The sequence below is a fragment of the Natrix helvetica genome (assembly GCF_964273705.1).
Source record: "Natrix helvetica genome assembly, chromosome: 4".
In the NCBI taxonomy this organism is placed as follows: Eukaryota; Metazoa; Chordata; class Lepidosauria; order Squamata; family Natricidae; genus Natrix; species Natrix helvetica.
The window spans coordinates 32169770-32191944 of NC_138550.1; the positions used below are offsets into that span (position 1 = coordinate 32169770).

Below are 22175 nucleotides of genomic sequence, written 5' to 3' on the forward strand. Positions count from 1 at the left end.
TGGGAAACGTGCGGGGGTCATGTGCATGCACGGGGGAGCATGGGGGTGAGGCGTCCCCCCCACGTTCTGTTTTTTGTGCCAATTTTATCACATAAGGAGAAAAAGGTTAGCCATCACTGTTCCAGGCTATTATCTTGCCTTGTTTCTTACTTTATAAACTATTAAGATCAATAAAAATAAAAATGATGCAGTTATTAGTATTGTGAGCACAATAATGCAATGGCCAAAATGAGTTGCATATGTGAATCTTCTGGATAATAATCAGTGCCAGTTGTAATCAATATAGTGCCCTCAAAAATGTTGAACGACATCCCCCATTATCCTAGATAGCAATGCCATAGTGGCAGAATGAGAGAAGATTAGGCTAACACATCTAATCAGTATCAAATGAAGGATAAAAGTTTCTCATATGTTGAGATTTAGTACTTGGATTCCAGTGGTGTGAAAGATTATGGAAAATGTGGGAAAATGAGATTGTGCCCTGGATGAAAACAACAACAACAACTTTTGTGATTTCCATTATTTCTTCTTTGTTCAGTAAATATGCTATTATAACAGCACAAATTAATATGTCTTCTATTTTTAAAAATCTTGCCAATTACAATTACCTCCAATTTCCAGGAAGTTCAGCCTTTTGATAATATTCGTGCATGGAAATTATAGAAGTGATTAGTTTTTGTACAGATTATTTGAGCCAATTTATTGTGTTGGTATTCTCTATTTATATACTCCCCAAAGATCTGGATTATTTGCTACCAGTAAACATTAACTTTTCTGTTTGTTATAATGGGGGTGGAAGAGAGAAAATAAAAGTTAAATTGTTCTTTGCATAGAACGTGATGTGCTCAGGACATGGCTTGAACTGGTTTCTTTATTTTTTTTTGGAAAAAAGTTTTTTATTTCTCATACATACATTCACAAATATACATTCTCATAGCTATTATTAATATTATGTGTTACCTTTTAACATTTATAACAATTCATTTCTCCGACTAAAGATTTAAAAATATAACCGGGATTGCTTTCCTGCCATCCTATACATCCATCTTGTTTTACAACAACCGTGCTTCTTCCCTCTCCTTTTTCCTTCCCTCCCTTCTTCTCTACTTTCTTCTTTCCTCTTCTCATTTTCCTTTTCTTCTTCCCCTTCCTCTCCCCCACTCCTCCCCTCTTCTTCTCCTTCCTGCCATCTCTCCTACTCTTACTTTCCCTCCATTTCTTCTTCTCCCTTTCCCTTTCTTCATTCCCTCTCTTTTCCTCTCTTCTCCTCTCCTCTTCCTACCTTTCCTTCTATTCCTCTCTCCCTTCCCTTTTTCCGTTGTTTACATATTTTCCTCTTCAATCTGGTGTATTTGATGGCATTTGATGGCATTTGAGCAAACCCGGTTCTGTATTTACATAACCATCTTAAGTGGCTTGAACTGGTTTCTGAACACCTTAGAAAGCATCGCATAATTGTCTTTTTCTATAAGGAGGGTCATTGTTCAGTGAAGTAAATTTGATGATTACATCGATAGAATATAGTATATCCAGAGACATGTATCATAGGTAACCAAAGTCAAAGAAGCCATAATATTCAACTCTGGTGATAAATGAATGGTTAAAATATTGAATTACCTTACAGTTATAAATAAATCACATATTAGCTATTAGTTAAATTTATTTATCAAAGTTAAAGACTGCCAAGAAATTAAAAGACGCTTGCTCCTGGGGAGGAAAGCTATGGCAAGCCTAGACAGCATACTAAAAAGCAGAGACATCACCCTGCCAACAAAAGTGTGTATGGTCAAGGCAGTGGTTCTCCCAGTTGCAATGTATGGCTGTGAAAGTTGGACCATAAGAAAGGCTGAGTGGCAAAGAATTGAGGCCTTTGAACTATGGTGCTGGAGAAGACTCCTGCGAGTCTCTTGGACTGGTCAGTCCTAGAGGAGATCAACCCTGACTGCTCTTTAGAAGGCCAGATCCTGAAGATGAAACTCAAATACTTTGTCCACCTAATGAGAAGGAAGGATTCAGTGGAGAAGAGCCTAATGCTGGGAAAGATTGAAGGGGATGACAGAGAATGAGGTAGCTGGTTGGAGTCACTGAAGCAGTAGGCGGGAGCTTAAATGGACTCCAGAGGATGGTAGAGGACAGGAAGGCCTGGAGGAGCATTGTCGATGGGGTCACGATGAATCAGACATGACTTTGCAACTAACAACACTGTTCATTCCTAAGAATTTTATAAGTTCTGTAAACTCCCAGTAGAATGCTATAAATATCATTGTGGGTGCTATTCCACAAATATATAGCATAAATGAAAGTAATACAGCTACATGATAACCAAGAAGCTAATTGCAAAATTGAACATATACAACAGGTCAAAGAAACCTTATCTAGAACATAATAAGAAACTATATGTATTACTTCTTGCTATACATTCACACTCAAATAATCTCATGTAGGAGTTTCATGTCAGAAAGAGGGAATTCTACATAGGTTTCTGTTTATTGCAGTCTAGGTTTTGAGAAATTCTTTAAAATAGTTGCTTAAAAACATACAAGGACGTGCAAAAAGCACCTCTTTTCCAAATGTTATAGCAGTTGCCTCTTTCTTCAAGTTTGTAGAATTGTCTCAGAAGATGCTTCTAAGCTGTTTTCATTCCAGGCTAGGGGGTGCTTCTGAAGCCGTCATGTGAATCTGGGAAAAGATGTGGCTGCTTTATTGAAAAAAAGGTGATTCATACATACTAAAAAACAATTATCTTGCAGGATTTGTCCCAACTTTTAGCTGCATTTTTAGTGTAGCAGAAAACAAATAAGCAAATCCTAATCTGAAGAAATATATCCCATGTGCCTAGATCCTGCTTTGATGAACACTCCCATACAGCTAGAATGGTACAGCAGAAGCACAGATTTATGAGATCTCAGTTTTTGGTGCTGGAGATGACTCCTGCAAGTCCCTTGGACTGCAAAATTATCAAACCAGTCAGTCCTTGAGGAGATCAACTCTGACTGCTCTTTAGAAGGCCAGATCCTGAAGATGAAACTCAAATACTTTGGTCAAATAGGATTGAGGGCAAAAGAAGAAGGGGATGGCAAAGAAGGAGGTGGCTGGATGGAGTCACTGAAGCAGTAGGCGTGAGCTTAAATGAACTCTGAGGGATGGTAGAGGACAGGAGGTCCTGGAGGAACATTGTCCATGGGGTTGTGATGGGTTGCTCACGACTTTGCAACTAACAACAACAAAGACTCACAGAGCAACTCTGAACAGGGTACAATTCAAAACATAAAAACCATATGAAAACCATATTTCAGTAAAAGGAGGGAGGAATAATTAAAATTAGGATTATGTTTTTTTAAATGGGGTGAGGGCCTTCAAAGCACCCAATTTCGAGATTGCTTGCTCCTTTGTGAGCCCTGTGCATTTGGAAGAACCAGGCCTTCAAAGGCCAGGACAGTGGAAGCCCATGTCACTTCTGGGGGGCAGGGATGGGGCAATATCCTAAAAGGGCAGGGAGTGTTGGCAGGGAAGGCTCTTTTTGTGGACTCCATCAGTTGAAATTCTTCACCTTCATATGTTCTCTACCAGATCAGGTGGGTGGGAGAGTAGGTTGATGTAATGGGAGAGAAGATGGTTCCATAAGTAACCTGCCTCCATGGCATGTAGGGTTTAAAGGTCAACCAACCAACCAAATTATGTGTGTTGTCTCTGAATTTACCAGGTTGATTGAAAGATGGCTCTAAGTTCTTCCTTAAATCAGTTTTACAAAGCTGTACAGTATTTTATGCAGTTGCTCAGAAAACTTTGCAAACAGGAGGAAAAAAGCGTCAGGTATGCTACTTTTACAAAATAAAGGCAGACTATTAATAAGGAGGAGGAGAAGGGTGAGATAAAAATGCAATTGGTGCAATAAAATATATATTTAAACGTTAGGCTTCTGGGGAGAGCAGCTCCAGTCTCCAAATTAGCAGAAATAGCTGGATCTTCCCTTTATTGAATGATGTGCTGTCCTGGTCTTTTAAGTTTTCAGGTATTCATCCTCACAAGCTTTAGCCTTTGCCTTTGTCCCGGCTCCTAATCTTTTTTCTATCCACATGGGGAAGAGTCCGAACAGGTCACCTGCTTTGCCCTAACATTGTTCAGCCTGTCTGAGCAGAGAAGGAGTCAAGACACCAAACAAATTCAGAAGTTGCTTATCTCAGTTGTGGGAGGAGGAAAAGAGCACAGCGTCACTGAAGCTACTGTCCCTTGCAACACCAGCCTCCTAATACATTTCTGTGGGGAAGTGACAAATTGCTGCAGGCAGAACTGACTTCCGTGTGTCTTTCAGCACATTAGCATCAATGGGAAGATACAGTGTGAGCCCTATCCCCAAATGTCTTCTACTGGTGTTCCTGGGTTGGTCAGGGCTGAAGTACTACCAAGTGAATGCAGCTCAGCTCAGGGAGTACCATATAGCTGCTCAGGTGGAAGACTGGGACTACAACCTCCAACCTGGGGGGCTATCCAGGTAACAATAAATAGGGGGCAAGATAAGGAATGTAATGGGGAAAATATTCAGAAGATTTGTTTAGTGAGCAATGTGTTGTGAAGCTTGGGGAACTCAACCTGTGTGGTTGGAAAGCCAAGTTTAGTCTACTATGGTGCTTATTTAGTAATCTATAATTAAAAAAATAAAGTGTTTTGGGAATACAACCAGTAAATATAGAAGTAATGGATTAGGTGGCTTTGGATTCATTTCAAGATGGGGTATGCTATGACTTTCACATTGCTTTGACTGAGAGGCATTGCTTAGCATTTTCCTTCATAATTCATATTTTCCAGTTTGAAACAATTGCTGAATTGTGGTATATTAAGCAGAACATTCAAGCTTGCAGTCCTTAATGCTTACCTTGAACTGGAATTGTTAAAATGTAACTAGGCTTGGCTAGTTCTTGTTTTTACAGTGATAATTCAGTTCTATGATTTCCAATGGATGTTTTTATTTCCTCTGTGCATATATAATTCAACAACTGTAGAAGGGAAGCATTTTAAATGAACAATGATAAGCACAGCTCAGGAAAAGCGTTTACCATTTGGTTTAGGAGATACATTTTGGTTTGCTTTTTCCTTCTTTCTATAACAATTACCAAATGTTTTCATTTGCTTAACAGCCTCTCTACTCTTTGCCCTTTAATCTCTACATGCTTTGCAATAACTCCTTATCCGATACTCGCACCACTTATCTAGCCTACTATAGTCTTCTCACCGGCATTCTATCCTCTTAGCTTTGTTAATGTTATGCTGCATGTTAAATTTGAATATTCCAGTTCTTGTGTTAAAGTTCTGAATATCTTGTTTTCATTCCTACTATTTTCACAGATGGCTCCATTCCATTTTTACTTGGCATCTATTCTGTCCTCTTTCTTTTCTCCTATATAGCTATATGCCTGATTGATCCAAAACTTCTTGTGTACCCTGATACGATTTCCAGGTGTGATAGAGTCTCTTTACAATATTTCTGGTTTCCACAGCTGTAATAAATGAGTTTGCATCAATCAGTGGGTTGACTTCTATATATAGATGATTAATAGGACATTCCATCAGCTAGTTTCAGTAAATTATAAAGTGTTGCCACAATGCAAACTAGTGTTTAGAGGTAATGTGTAAGTGGATGGCATGATGTAGATTAATTTCAAGGTATTGATGAAAGTCCAGATATTTACGTTTCCTTTCTTCCCAAGTATTTCCTCTTGTCAGTGAAAAACTCCATTGCAATATTTCTTGTTCATTCACTGCATTGGGTCAAAGACATTATAGAGACATTGATAATGTATGGAGATGTGCTTAATTTGCATAGTGAATTTTCAGCCAAAGAGTTGGAATATATTATTTTACTAAATTATTTTGTATGGTTTCAGATTATCAGAGTCAGATCTTGCATTTAAAAAAATTGTCTATAGAGAATATGAAGTAGATTTCAAACAAGAAAAGACAAGAGATGAACTCTCAGGTAAAGGCAATATTTTCAGACTATATTGAATGTATAGTGTACCTATGATTATGAACCCAAATGAACTGCAATTGTAAACCATCCCAGGTTTATCCAATTCCTAGAGGTATTGATTAAGGACAGGGTGATATCTGGAGATGTTGAAGGAGATCTCAATATGTAGATTCTTGAAAACCACCATACCCAAATAAGCAGGGAGAGTATGTGTTTAAAAGTCTTATTTTTCTGATTCTACTCTTGATCCGCAGGAAATAACCGCCACTAGCACTTGAGATAAATGCAAAAGACAAATAAGAACACAAAAGAGAAAGTTAAAAAGTGCCCCACCTCTTTCTCACAAATATACTTCATTACATTTTAGACATGACTTTGTTTTCATGAACGCTTGTTCTAAAGACAAATAATAATTTATTCATTTATTGCATTTTATGATATGGGTAATCTACAATTAGAGTCGCACTCAGACAAAGATGGAAACTTAATGATCCCAACCAAGGACCGATCAATTATTAAGGTGACACCTAAGAATATAGGCAGTTCCAAATAGGATTTTTTAAATTTTGTAATATTAGAGTGTTCAACTCTGATAAATTCAAATTTCCAGATATCAAGGAAGTCCTTTAGGTAGTGCTCCAAGAGCTCCAATCACAATTAACATAGCAATGGATTTTTTTTCCCAAGAAGTTCAATTTCAAATCTGCAAGTCCTGATATTTTGTGGGTTTTTTTCCAATTGTTTTTTCTCAATTCTAGCATCATCTGGAATAGAACATAGCAACATTAAATACTTCCTTCTTTTCAATAACTGCTATATCAGGCACACTATGAACAAGATGCCTATCTGTTTGGATTTTAAAGTCCCATAAGATCTTAATCTACTCATTTACCAAATCCTTCTCAACTTAATTGTCCCAGTAGTTTTTACTACATTTAAATCCAAGACTCTGGGAACATTTCCAATGGATAATTCTGGAAATGCTTCTATTCAGCTTGTAGAATGTTGCTGTAGCCACTGATCAAATGGTCAATTGTTTTATCCTTTGTACAACAAAGTTGACATTTACAGTTGTTTCTTACAAATTGATTTTTCGCCTTCATGCAATTAGTAATCAAAGCAGTTCTTGGGGCACTAAAGTAAAGCCTTCAGTTTCTTTAACACTGCTGATGTTAACCATCATACTTCTCAGCAATACAGCTGACAAAGCTGAAATAGATGGACAGACCAACAAAGTTTGAAGTATCATTCTATGTTCATAAACCTGTAATGTTGGATGGGAACCCTATCCTGCCTGTGGATGGTACAGTGGTTGCAACATTGGGTTTTCTAAAGGTTACTATGATCTAGTACAGGAGTGTCAAACTCAATTTCATTGAGGCCGCATCAGAGTTGTGTTTGACCTTGGGCGGATGAGTGGATGTGGCTGGGGTGGGCATGGTCAGGGTGGGTGTGGCCAGCTCGATGTCCTGCAGCCATCTGTCAGAAAAAAACAGAGCCCAGGAGGGCCGGTCCTTTGCTGTTTCCAGGGAGGCCCTGTGGGCCAGATCTAAACACCCTGAAGGCTGGATTTGGCCTTGAGTTTGACACCCCAATGTAGTAGCTAATGTCTTCTGGACAAATCTCTTGTGCCTTCATTTTTGATATCTGTATTGTCTGAACAAGTATGTTTAATTTATTTATGAAATTGGTCACACATTCTTCAATACAGGTAGCCCTCGACGTACGACCACAATTGAGCCCAAAATTTATGTTGCTAAGGGAGACATTTGTTAAGTGAGTTTTGCCCCATTTTATGTCCTTTCTAGCCACACTTGTTAATCATTGCAGTTGTTAAATTAGTAGCATGGGTGCTAAGTGAATCTGGCTTCCGCATTGACTTTGCTTGTCAGATGGTCGCAAAAACTGTGCACATGACCCCAGGACACTGCAACTGTCATAAATATGAATCAGTTGCCAAGCATACAAATTTTGATCACATGACCAGAGGGATACTGCAATGATCATAAGTGTGAAAAATGGTCACAAATCACTTTTTTCATGCCATTGTAACCTTGAACAGTCATTAAACGAAATGTTGTAAGTCGAGGAATACCTGTATAGCTAATGCAGAGGACAAATGAAGCAAGTTAAAGTCTTGTGTCTACTCATCCAGCCTCTGTGTGGCTGCTCCATTTCTCCATTCATGCACTATATTGCCAAAAGTATTCGCTCACCCATCCAAATAATCAGAATCAGGTGTTCCAATCACTTCCATGGCCACAGATGTATAAAATCAAGTACCTAGGCATGCAGACTGTTTTTACAAACAACTGTGAAAGAATGGGTCTTTCTCAGGAGCTCAGTGAATTCCAGCGTGGAACAGTGATAGGATGCCACCGGTGCAACAAATCCAGTCGTGAAATTTCCTCGCTCCTAAATATTCCACAGTCAACTGTCAGCTGTATTATAAGAACGCGGAAGTGTTTGGGAACGACAGCAACTCAGCCACGAAGTGGTAGGCCACGTAAACCCATCCAACATCAGTGTGCGACCTCACAAATGCGCTTCTGGAAGAATGGTAAAAAATTCCCATAAACACACTCCTGAACCTTGTGGACAGCCTTCCCAGAAGAGTTGAAGCGGTTATAGCTGCAAAGGGTGGACCGACGTCATATTGAACCCTATGGATTAGGAATGGGATGTCACTTGCAGTAAGTTCATATGCCAGTAAAGGCAGGTGAGCGAATACTTTCGGCAATATAGTGTATGCCAATGTGCATCTTACAATATGAAATGCTAAGCCACTATCTCTTTGCCTGAGTATAATTTGTCAGGTAGATTATTTTGGAATTTAAATGCTATGATGACCTTCTTGGGGGGGGGGAGATAGGGATGGATAGATAGAGAACAAAATAAATAAACCCCTGCTCAGAAGAAAATATGAAGGTGTTTATTAGCCATTAAAGCACAGATAATTGATTTAATAGGCAGGCTTCTGTCTTCACTTTGTGTACCTTTGCTGCAGTTTACGTGCAAGCCAGAAGAAAAAGAATATTCTTTCAAGTATCATTTTTATACTTTAATTGTTCTTTTTAAAATCATTTGTTTATGTGCTTTGAGCAGGGCTCCTCGGGCCAACACTACGTGGCGAAGTGGGAGACGTCCTCGTGATTTATTTCAAAAATTTTGCTACTCAGCCTGTGAGCATTCACCCACAGAGTGCTGTCTACAACAAGTGGTCAGAAGGTAAACATTGCCATAATATTGCCTGAATATCCTGATCATTTTTATGTTTGGTAGGTTTAAAAAATGGAGCTAAATTCTAAGTAAACATAAGGTGACCCTTTAGGGAGGACAGTCCTTCTTTTGTAAGTTCTGTCCTCCCTCGAAAAGTGTCCTCCTACATGTCCTCCTTTTTGATATTTGAAGGCTAATCTGTTGCGCGTTATGTGACGTATTTTATTAAACAGTTTTTAATGGTGTTTTTTTTACTTCATCGCAAGTATATTGAACAGATATTGAATCTTGTGTTGAATTTTTATCTAAAGAAATGCTAGACATTAAGATAGACGACAATTGTCTCTTTGAAGAAATTAGAAGACTGAATGTATATTTAAATTCTGAAAAATTAATACAATGGGAAAATCAACATGTTGAAATTGATAAAAGATGGGTGGATATTTTCAGCCATTTCAAAAATGAACATATTCCATGTGAACATTTATTTATACTTGTTCAATTTACGTTGTGCTGCCCTGGAACTAATGCAGCAGTTGAAAGAGTTTTTTTCAATTGCCAATGATTTTTCGACAAGTGAGAAATCGAGATTGAATGTTGATACTCTAGCTGCAGCACTTGCCGTAAAATTCAATATGAAGGATATTTCTTGTTCAGATATTTCCAATATATTGTTAGAAGATGATACATTGACAAAAAATATTAATTCAATGGAAAAGTACTCATTTAAATACTAATTAACAGGCATGTTAATTACAATATAAAATGTTGCAAATGTTTTTATTATGCATATATCATATTTTAGTATATTATTGTTGCAATGAATAAAATATTTCTTTTATTTATGATATTTTTTTCCAATTTATTTGTCCTCCTTTTCATTGTAAAAAAGTTGGTCACCTTAGCATTTTGGACAATAGAACGTGTTTTGTCCTCCTTTTCATTGTAAAAAAGTTGGTCACCTTAGTAAACATGGGTAGGATTGTGCCTGTGGGCAACAGCTGGCTAGGATGGAAGCAGCACCCAAATGTTTCTGAGGATATTATTAAATAAGAGAAAGAGGCATATAATTTGAACGCTTTATAGATGCGTTTTTTTGTTTGCCAGCTGTGCCTCAACTCTAAGACATACGGTAGACTGATCTGACTCTTATCACTAAACTTACTACGCATGTCCACACATTCTTCCACATTCCTTCATCATCATTATTGCTTCTTTTGTTCACCTGCCAAGGTGGTAGGTAGGAACTCTGCCAAAATGTAATTATTAGCTAGTAAGTTTTGTTTTTTATTTTCTTTACAATAAAATGTGTTTCTTAGAATATATCTCGGGTTTATTTTGCTTAATTATCAAGTATACTTCAAGGAGAAGCCACGGCTCATCCCTCATTAAATACAGGGCTGAATTTACACCCTGACAGCCTCAACCACAATTGAGCTCTAAATTTCTGTAGCTAAGTGAGAGAGTTGTTAAGTGAATTTTGCCCCATTTTGCGATCTTTCTTGCTAAAGTTGTATTTTTAAATATTTTATTTTGTTTGTACAAACTTCACATCTTTGCAACGCATTACATTTTTTTACATATCTGTTGTGATTCTTTTATCTATACAAATACATCTTTTATAACTATAACTTTCTATATTTGTGCATTTACATTATTTCATACCTTTTTTTTCTTTCTATATATAATATATTCTATATAAAATAGTTTCTAGTACATTTAAATCATTTTGTATAATATTTATTTGGTATAGTCTATCTCATATTTCTATCTTTTATTCATTTTCTGGTTTTGTAGTTGTCTATTGATTTGTTGATCTTTCTTCCTCTCTTTTTTGCTTTCCTGCTTCCCCCCACTTTCCTCTAGCCAATTGTACAATAAATCCCATTCAGAGTAGTATTCAGATTCTTCTTTCTCTTTTAGTTCTTTCTGCACATTCCAATATTTTTATTACATTTTCTTCTGTTGGTGTATAATTATTTTTCCAGTTTTGAGCAAATGTAATTCTCGCTCCCGTAATTATGTGTAGAATTAAGTATCTAATATTTTTTTTCATAATTTCCTTTTATAATTCCTAACAAAAATAATTCAGGTTTTAGTGCAATTTGATGTTTAGTAATCTCCTCTAGCCAATCTTTTATTTTTTTCCAATGCTTTTTCACAGATTGCACGTCCACCACATATGGTAGTATGTTCGATGTTGTTGGTTGCATTTCCAACAGATAGGTGAACACTCCGGGAACATTTTTGCAATTCTCACTGGTGGAAGGTGCCATCTGTAGAACATCTTGTACATGTTCTCTCTATATGCCGTTGCCATTGTTAATTTGTAATTTATTTCCCAAATTTTTTCCCATTCCGCCAATTCTATACTATACCCAAAACTATACTCTGGACGGTCCCTGAAGCCTTTGGAGTGCTGAAAACGATCCTCTGAGCAAACAGGAAGTGACTTCTGTTTTGCTCGGAGGGTCGCTTGAGTGCTCCGAAGGCATCAGAGAAGCTCATGAAGCCTCCGGAGGGCCTCCGGGGGGGGAAGGCTTTTTTCGCCCTCCCCAGGCTCCTATAAAGTCTCTGGAGCCTGGGGAGGGCGAAAAATGGCTTTAAAAAAGAGTGAACTCAGCTGACCAGCATGTGCATGCACTCTGGCCAGCTGACAGGGCAGCGCCTTGCATGCCCTGACAAATGGCTCTGCATGCCACCTGTGGCACGCATGCCATAGGTTCACCATCACTGCCATATCGTCCGCAAATGCATGTGTTTTATATTCCTCTTTTTTATTTTTAATCCTTTTATTTCTTGATTGTTTCTAATTTCTGTTAATAGAACTTCCAGCATTAGTATAAATAATAAAGGTGACAACCCTGTCTCACTCCTTTCCATATTTTAAATTTTTCTGTAGTGTCACTATTTATTATTACCTTTGCTGTCTGAGCCGAATAAATTGATTCTATCATTTTTATAAATTTTTCTCCAAATCTCATCATTTTTAACTGTGTGATAATGAAATGCCAATTCAAGTTATCAAAGGCCTTTTGGGTGTCTAAAAAGACCAGTGCAACTTGTTTTCCCAGATTCTCTTCATAATATTCTAGTGTGTATAATTATCCTCATATTGTTTTTTAACTGGCGCTTTGGTAAGAAGCCGTTTTGGTCTGTATGAATGATTTCATTTAATATTTGTTTTAATTTGCTCTGCCATTATTGATATAAAGATTTTATAATCTACATTTAGTAAAGAGATTGGTCTGTAATTTTTTATTTGTTGATGGTCCGAATCCTTTTTGGGTATCAATGTTATATATGCTTCCCTCCATGATTTTGGTAGCTTCGCTTCTGTAAGTGCTTCATTAAATAAATCTAGAATCACTGTTTCTGTCTGCTCTTGCGTGGCTTTATAAAATTCTACAGGTATACCGTCTGGGCCTGGAGTTTTATTATTTTTTTGTTTCTTCAATGCTTCCTTAAATTCTTTCACTGTGATTTTTTGTTTAGCATTTCACTTTTCTCTTCCTCAATTTCATGTAGATTCTTTTTATTTAAGTATTGTTCGATATTGTCTTGTAATATATTTTATTTTCTGCACAGTTTCTCAAATAATTTCTGTACTATATATTTTCCCCCTCTTTCCGGTATTGTTTCCCCTTTCATCTTGTAGGTGATATATTATTCTTTTTTCTTTTTCTTTTTTTAATTTGTGTGCTAACCATCTTCCCAGTTTATTAGCATTTTCAAAATAGTTTTGTTTTGCAAATTTGATTTTTTTGGGGGCCATCTCTTCTTGTGTCATCAAATTTAATTTGTGTTTTATTAGTTCTTTTTTCTCCTTTATTTTTGCTTCTTGTGGATTTTTTTGCAGGTCCATTTCCAATTTTTTAAGTTCTTTCTCTAATGTTTCTTGTTTTTGTCTCTTTTCCTTGTTTATCCTTGCCAAATATGCTATTGTCAACCCTCTTGTAAAAGCTTTTGTGGTGTCCCACAGGTTTTGTAACGATGCTTCTTCTTTCTTATTTAGTTTATAGAAAAGTTTCAATTCCCTTTCTATCATTTTTATATATTCTTTATCTTTCAGTATTCTTTCATTCATTGTCCATATCTTTTTCTTTTTTGGTCCTTTCATGTTATTTTTATTGGATTGTGATCTGCCCGAGTGTTTATCATTATTTCAATCTCTTCTGTATCTCTTCTCAATTTTTGGGTTGACCAAATCATATCTATCTTTGACCATGATTTGTGGGGATTTGAATAATATGTAACTTGTTTGTTTCCTATGTTTCTTTCTCTCCATACATCTTTAAGGTTCAGTTCCTGCACCATTTTGAAAAAGGTAAATGGTAGCATTCTTTTTTTCTTATTTCTTTTGTTACTCTTGTAGTCATCGTTGATATCTGTTATAGCATTGAAGTCACCAATTACACATATATCCTCATATTCTATTTCTGTTATTTTTTGGTGTATCTTGTAAAATTCTTTTTGATTTTTATTTGGAGCGTATATTACTGTGAGAATTTTTCTTTGTTCTGTTTCTATTTCTATCATTAAAATCCTCCCCTCTTCATCTGCATTTTTTTGTGTGTTTATCCATTATTTAATGTATATTGCAATTCCTCTTTTTTTGTTGTGCTAGTGTTGTAAATAATTTTCCTAACTTTGGATATTCTAGTAGCTTGTTATATTGGCTTTTGATATGTACCTATTGAAGGCATACTATGTCCATATTCATTTTTTGTAATCTAGTCAAAGTTTGCCTTCTCTTTTCTGGTGAGTTTAATCCATTTATATTTAGTGAGAGTAACTTAATTTCTTGTTCCACTGTGTTATTTGTGTGCTGCTCTTAGTTTCCTTGCGTTTCTTGTCTCTATTCCTATTCTACTACCTTCTTGTTCTATTTGTTCTCTTTCCTGTCTTCTTATTTCTTCCCTTTCTCCTCCCTGTTTTCAACTGACTGTTCTTCTTGGCTTCTACTCTCTGGCTCCTCTCTACTCTCTTGTTCTTCCTCTGCGGTGAAGTGATGTTCAAAGAACTCATGCACTTTCTTGACTGTGTCTATTTTATATCTTTTATCTTGCCAGGCAATCATCACTCCCTCTGGTGTTAACCATCTTAACATTACATTGTACCTTATTAATTGTTGTGCAAGGAATGGATATTGGCTTCTTTGGTCTCTCACTATTTTTGGGATTTGTCTCAGAATTTGTATCGCTCTTCCTTTATATGTTATTTGTTCTTCTCTCACTTTCTTATATACTTCATCTCTTACTGATTTTCTAATAAAGCGTATGTGGATTTCTTTTGGGAGCCTGTGTCTCCTGGCGTAATTTGTGTAGATTCACCTCGTTTATGTCCCTTCTCGTTTCTTGTTTGTTTTTTTGTAATATGTTCGCAACAATCTCTGTAATTATTTCCCCTAAATCCTCCTCCTTTTCTTCTACTATATTTTTAAAGCGCAGAAAGAAGCCAGCTTTTTCTAATTCAAAAAATGCTATTTCCCCCCTAATTGTATGTTTAGTGTAGTCAGCTTCTCATCTATCACCTCTATTCTCTTCTCCATTTTTTCTACCTTTGTTTCTACTTTTTGAATTTTTGTTCATTTTTTATTTCACTTTGTATTTTCCCTATTCTATCATCTGTTCTTCTAATCTCACTCTTCATTTCTCCCATTTCTAGTTTAATTTCTTCATGATTTCTCCTAGTTTCTTGGTGATTTTTTGTAATTGTTTCTTGTGTTTTCAGCATTGTTTCTTGTATCATTGCTAATGCATCTTGCATACACTGAAGGTTCGTTGTTGAGCTCGTTTCTCTAGACCCAGTGTGCTCTCAATTGTGCGCTGGTTTGAGGTTGAAGATGTTGCTGATGCTGGATTGGATACTGCCTTCCTATTCATTTTACTAATTGTACTTGTCATTTTTTATTTTAATTTCCTTACAATTTTTCCCCACAATAACATATACCTCTCTGCCCACTACTTGTTTCCACTCTCTTATACCAGCCCCTTCAGTTTTTAAACTTTCCCTCTTCCATGCGCATTTCAATTCAGTTCAATATCATTCAATCCTACAATCTAGCAACTTAATTTCTATATGTTCAGGTTAATATGCAAGTCAATCCACATAATATTCATGCAATATTGAATATATTTAACCTAACACGTTCTTAATTTGATTCAGTATACAATCTTATATCGTCTCTTTAATAATTACAAACTAACACCCCCCCTTTCAACACTATATTACTTTTTTTTTACTATTCTCTAGGTATACAATATGTTTAGGCTAATTAATCCTTAATTTTAATTCTTATATAATATTATGTCCTCTATTTATAATGTTGATAATTTCAAAGTATCACCGATAGTTCATATATCCTCTACACTCTCTCTTCCAAATATAATATGGTTCAATACCATTTAACAATATTTTATCTCACCACAGTTCAGTTTACATTTATATTTCTTCTTTCAATGTTCTCCTTCAATTTTTTAAATCCGAATTCAGAGATCACAGAAAAAAAGAGTTTTTTTCTCAGATTGCATCAGCAGGCTTATCCTGTATACCAGTGATGGCGAACCTATGGCACATGTGCCACAGGTGGCACGTGGAGCCATTTGTCAGGGCACGCGAGGCACTGCCCTGTCGGCTGGCCAGCACGCATGTGCACGCTGGCGAGCTGAGTTCACCTTTTCAAAAGCCATATTTCACCCTCCCTAGGCTCCAGAGTCTTTATAGGATCCTGGGGAGGGCGAAAAGAGCCTCCCCCGCCCCCCCCGGAGGCCCTCCGGAGGCTTCAGGGACTGTCCGGAGGCTTCCCTGACACCTTCGGAGCGCTTAAAATGACCCTCCGAGCAAACCGAAAGTCACTTCCAGTTTGCTCGGAGGGTGGTTTTAAGCGTTCTGAAGGCTTCAGGGACCGTCCGGAGGCTTCCCTGACGCCTTTGGAGAGCTTAAAACCACCCTCCGAGCAAACTGGAAGTCACTTCTGGTTTGCTCGGAGGGTGGTTTTAAGCGTTCCAAAGGCTTCAGGGAACGTCTGGAGGCTTCCCTGACGCCTTCGGAGCGCTTAAAACGATCCTCTGAGCAAACACTTCCAGTTTGCTCAGATGGTGGTTTTAAGCGTTCCAAAGGCTTCAGGGAAGCCTCTGGATGTTCCCTGAAGCCTCCGGAGGGCCTCCGGTGGGGGTGGGGGAGGCTCTTTTCGCCCTCCCCAGGCTCCTATAAAGCCTCTGGAGCCTGGGGAGGGTGAAAAAAGCATGTAAAAATGGGGGGGGGGTGCTTTGTGTGTGCATGCGCACTGCGGGGGTCACGCATTGTATTATGGGTGCGGCCCACCTGCACACGACCCCCTGCGCTCCCTCCCTTGTGGCACGCGAGCCAAAAAAGGTTCGCCATCGCTGCTGTATACTGTTATTTAATTCGTATTTCTTTCTCCACTAGGTGACAGTGTTACTCTTCTTTCATATAGGCTTTTTCTTTTCCTACTCAGAAGTCCAATCAAAAGTCCGATGTTTGCTTCTCTATATCCCACTTTCTCTCGAGTATTCCAAAATAGTTCTCTCTCCTTCTTCACAATTGTCACTGTTTTGTCTGGCTCCAATTTCTGTTTATTGTCCAAATTGCTCCAACAATCCTCCCCCCGCCTCCTTGTTGCGTTCTGTTCTCAGGTCACTCCAAACCTTCTATTGCTACAGGAAATCACTTGCTTCTTCTCCTCTTATAGCTGCCGATATTAAGCTGTATCCAGCTAGCTTCAAAGCTTTGAAATTCTAGCTCAATGAGACTTTAATAGAATTTATATCTTTTTAGTTGTTTTAAATATTCTCACCAATGCTGCTGTGTTGCTATTTTCTCTCCCTCATGTGCGGCAGTCACCATCCAAAATTGGCCAAGGACGCCAATTTCTTCTCCGGTGATTTCAAGGGGTTTTTCTTCTTCCGATAGGGAAGTTGCTTGCTTCCTCCTTCGGCTCCCCAGCTCCCTCTCACTCCTGTTGATCCCTCTAGGTTCAACTCGTCCTTTTTCAGGATCTTCACCACAGAAACTCAAGCAAAGCTAGTAGAGATACTATTTCTTCACCCTCATGGAAATGACATCACCACAGGAAGCCCCTTGCCAAAGTTGTTAAGTGAATGACTGCAGTTGTTAAGTTAGTGACACAGTTGTTAAGTGAATTTGGCTTCCCCATTGGCTTTCTTTCTCAGAAGGTTGCAAAAGGTATTCACATGATCTTGGGAATGTTATGTAAACCCCAATGAGTTAGATGATGTTGATATAAAAGGTTCTATGTGTGATAAGGGATGCATTATGCAATGTATCTTGAACCTACATTATGTACTGTATTGTGTGTTAAAGAAATACAGAAATCATTACTGTGATGTTTATGGATTAAGAATGTAAAGTTGTATGTAAATACATTGACAACCCAAGAGGGGAGAATGTTAGGGATGTAACCCTAGGCTTGGCTTGCCAATGTATATAAGCTATGATTACTTTACTGTTACTTTAAATGTTAGAGAGATGTAATTGGCTTGTTACCTCAAGCAGCTATAAGAGGGAGCCAGAATGGTTGTTAGATCGCTCTCTCTCTCTCTCTCTCTGTTTTGTTAGAAGCTGATCAGGTGTATTATTGAGGTATTGTGGTTTGCAACTGTTATCTACTTTGTTTGTTAAACTGAGACTATTTGATAACTGAATTACTGAACTGTGTATGACTTGGTCTGTTAACCGGACTCTGAATACCTCTGAATACAAATGAAAGAGCTCTTGGACTGTTCACATATAGATTCTGAGTAGCAAAAAGAAAAAGAAAAAAGGAGCAGTGAGGTATAGGAAAACTGAAATATGAATTAAGATGTCTTTTTTAATCATATGTGGAGAATCAAAGAAGGACCCAATTTGCAACCAGATCTGTAATAGAATTAGCAAGTGTTACCTTCCCACCAAAGGTGGTCCCTATTTTTCTACTTGCATTTTTACGTGCTTTCGAACTGCTAGGTTGGCAGAAGCTGGGACAAGTAATGACAAGTTCACTCCATTACACAGCACTAGGGATTCAAACTGCCAAACTACCAACCTTTCTGATTGACAAACTCAGTGTCTTAGCCACTGAGATACCACATCCCTCTGATCCTAGGTAGAGGCAGATGTTTCTCTCTCTCGGCATGCTGAGAATATATCTGCTGAATATAACTCCGGCCAGTAATCTGGCCAGTAATCACTCAGACTCCACTCCGCAAGGGATTATGGGGTCATTAAAAGATGATGATGATGATTGGTAATTAATCATGATAACCCCTTTCCTTTGTCATTGTAGGTGCTTCATACTCTGATGGGACATCAGATGTGGAAAAACTGGATGATGCTGTACCTCCAGACCATTCTTTCAAATATGTGTGGAATATCACTGCAGAAATTGGGCCAAAAGAAACTGATCCCCCCTGTCTCACTTATGCCTACTACTCACATGTAAACATGGTGCGAGACTTTAATTCTGGTCTCATTGGTGCTTTGCTGATATGTAAAGAAGGTAACAAAATATGTTAAAGAAGCTGAAGCCTGTTTAAGTATTAATCATTGTTGTGATTAATCTGTAATATGCTATCTTTCTGTTCACTTTTGTATTTCTATCTGTTTAATCTTTATGTTTCACAGAAGGTTTTTTTGTTATAAAGATCAGGGCAGAATTATGAAGGCTGCTACATAATAGAAAATTCTGCAACTTAGTTTTCAAAAGCAAGAAGGTCTCTTTAATTAGAGATGGTAGGAAGAACCATATAAGTCCAGGGCGACAATGCTGACATGCAGCCTAGTATCACCTTCAGAGTTAAGTGTGCAATTCACTTCACATAACTCATAAGAACTTAAAACTAAATAAATCTGTTTAATCTTGAAAATACTACCAGACTCCGTATCAAAGATGCATAGGGACAATTTCTGTGCTGTGAGGAGAAAATGGTCCTGACAATATACAGCTTGTCCTTTTCAGGCCCCCAAAACATGTATCTTTATATTAAATTGTATAAACTTCTCTGTTGGCAAAGCAATATGTCACTACTGCAAAATCTGTGCTTGAATGAACTCTTCAGAGTCCGTCTAAGCCAGCGGTCACCAACTGGTATTTGTGGACCACTGGTGGTCCAGGAGAAAATTTTGGTGGTCCACAGAAAAATTATTTGCATTTTTTATATTGCACCAAATACTATTTATCTTTTAAAAAAATCATAGCAGTGGTCCACGGGATTTGAAATTATGAATTTAGTGGTCCTTGAGGTCCAACAGGTTGGTGACCCGTGATCTAAGCCATTCTGCTCCTTGGAGCAGAAGTGAGATTCCACACATGCAACAGTTACAAAGGTACAACATCTTAAAGGGTTTTACTTCATCAGGCAGACATTGGTTCCTGCCTTTACATTTTTTCTATCTTGGTGGCAATGAAGCATATGAATTCCTCATAATAAACAATTCATATTCATGCTATTATGGCTAGCTTTTCCTTATTTGGGAGGTTATGGCATCTGCAACAGACAATATACTTTGCCCCTTAGTTCAGTTGTGATTCTAGTTTTTTGATTTTGCAGTGAAGAAATGATCAATACAATACAATAGCAGAGTTGGAAGGGACCTTGGAGGTCTTCTAGTCCAACCCTCTGCTTAGGCAGGAAACTCTATACCATTTCAGACAAATGGCTATCCAACATCTTCTTAAAGACTTCCAGTGTTGGGGCATTCACAACTTCTGGAGGCAAGTTGTTCCACTGATTAATTGTTCTAACTGTCAGGAAATTTCTCCTCAGTTCTAAGTTGCTTCTCTCCTTGATTAGTTTCCACCCATTGCTTCTTGTTCTACCCTCAGGTGCCTTGGAGAATAGTTTGATTCCCGCTTCTTTGCGGCAACCCCTGAGACATTGGAACACTGCTATCATGTCTCCCCTAGTCCTTCTTTTCATTAAACTAGACATACCCAGTTCCTGCAACCGTTCTTCATATGTTTTAGTCTCCAGTCCCCTAATCATCTTTGTTGCTCTTCTCTGCACTCTTTCTAGAGTCTCTGCATCTTTTTTACATCGTGGCGACCAGAACTGAATGCAGTATTCCAAGTGTGGCCTCACCAAGGCATTATAAAGCGGCATCAACACTTCACATGATCTTGATTCTATCCCTCTGTTGATGCAGCCTAGGACTGCGTTGGCTTTTTTGGCAGCTGCTGCACACTGCTGGCTCATATTTAAATGGTTGTCCACTAGGACTCCAAGATCCCTTTCATAGTTACTACTACTGAGCAAGGTACCACCTATACTGTACCTGTGCATTCCATTTTTGTTGCCTAAATGTAGAACCTTACTCTTTTCACCATTGAATTTCATTTTATTAGATAGTGCCCAATGTTCATGTTTGTCAAGATCCTTCTGTATCTTAAGCCTATCTTCTGGAGTGTTGCCAGCTTGGTGTCATCTGCAAATTTGATGAGTTCTTTATTTATTCCCTCATCCAAATCATTGATGAAGATGTTGAAAAGTACTGGGCCTAAAACAGAGCCTTGGGGTACTCCACTGCATACTTCCCTCCATGTAGATGCAGTTCCACTGAGGACTACACGTTGAGTGCGGTTGGTCAGCCAGTTACGAATCCATCTAGTGGTGATGCTGTCTAACCCACATTCTTCTACTTTATCTAGTAGTAGGTTATGGTCTACCTTATCAAATGCCTTACTGAAGTCCAGGTAAACTATATCGACGGCATTCCTCTGGTCCACTAATTTTGTCACTTTGTCAAAGTATGCAATAAGATTAGTCTGGCATGATCTGTTTTTGACAAACCCATGTTGGCTTTTGGCTATTACTTTGTTTACTTCTAGGTAATCAGATCAGCTAATAATAAGAATTTTTGAAACAAAATAATTAACCAAGTTAATAGAATTAGTAAATTCAAATTTCAGTTGTGACAATTATTTGTTTAAAGCACAAGACAGTTTGCTGAATTTTTGTAGTATAGTCTTGGGGGCTTGGGGGCTCCATGGCCTGCTAGCCAAGGTTGCCCAGCTCTGTAATAGGTAATCTTGTAATAGGTAATCTTGTAATAGGTAATCTCTGTAACCTTTCATTTATCCTTAATCTGTGTTCTCAATTCTCTTAAGAGTCAGGTGGCATAGTGAAAGGTTTTGTTGCACTAGAGGCTGACAATTTAAAATAAATTTGTTATTCACGAAGTTATTGTGTATTTGATAATTTATTCCATCTTGTCAATGTCCTATCTTTTCTTTTTAGGAAGCCTGAATGCAGATGGGACACAGAAACTCTTCAACAGAGAATATGTGCTGATGTTTGCTGTGTTTGATGAAAGCAAGAACTGGTACAAAAAGCCCTCCCTCCAATACACAATTAATGGGTTTGCTAATGGAACATTGCCTGGTAGGTCCTCTTCCATATTATTGATTGGAATGAAATTATGGTCATTTCTATGAAAACTACAGCAGCTGTTCTTTTCTTCCAGATATTCAGGCTTGTGCTTACGATCGTATTAGTTGGCATTTGATAGGAATGAGTTCTAGTCCTGAGATCTTCTCTGTCCACTTCAATGGACAAACCCTGGAAGAAAACCATTACAAAGTGTCAACCATCAACCTTGTTGGAGGTGCTTCAGTAACAGCCAACATGTCAGTGAGCATGACAGGAAAATGGCTAATATCTTCTCTGGTTGCAAAGCATCTACAAGGCAAGGTTATCTTTATTAGGAGGCAAGCTGTACAATTACAATTAAAATTCTCATTCTCTTGTATAAAACTCATACAAAGTTATCATATCCCAGAGACAGTAGCATGAACGTGAGGTGCCATTTGCAAAAGGATTCTAGAACAACAGGAACTATAACATGTTCTATATGACAGCTGCCATACATAAGTCCTACATGCCTAGAATCTGTAACTCCAGCATTTCATAGCCCCCTAAAGCTATGCTTGTGGACTAGGTTGGTTTATTTTTGCTCTAGGATGATGCTA

The 22175-nt window shown here is 37.9% G+C and overlaps 1 protein-coding gene across 1 annotated transcript in view; it reads left to right on the forward strand.

Annotated features, from left to right (window-relative positions):
• Positions 1-4190: 4190 nt before the first annotated feature.
• F5 (coagulation factor V) overlaps positions 4191-22175 on the forward strand; it is a 55029-nt gene continuing 37044 nt past the window's right edge. The window contains exons 1-6 of the mRNA XM_081952706.1: positions 4191-4492; positions 5883-5974; positions 9074-9196; positions 18495-18707; positions 21445-21588; positions 21671-21892. Coding sequence (XP_081808832.1) covers positions 4326-4492; positions 5883-5974; positions 9074-9196; positions 18495-18707; positions 21445-21588; positions 21671-21892 — 961 coding nt within the window. The 5' untranslated portion in view covers positions 4191-4325. The remainder of the gene's footprint in view (positions 4493-5882; positions 5975-9073; positions 9197-18494; positions 18708-21444; positions 21589-21670; positions 21893-22175) is intronic.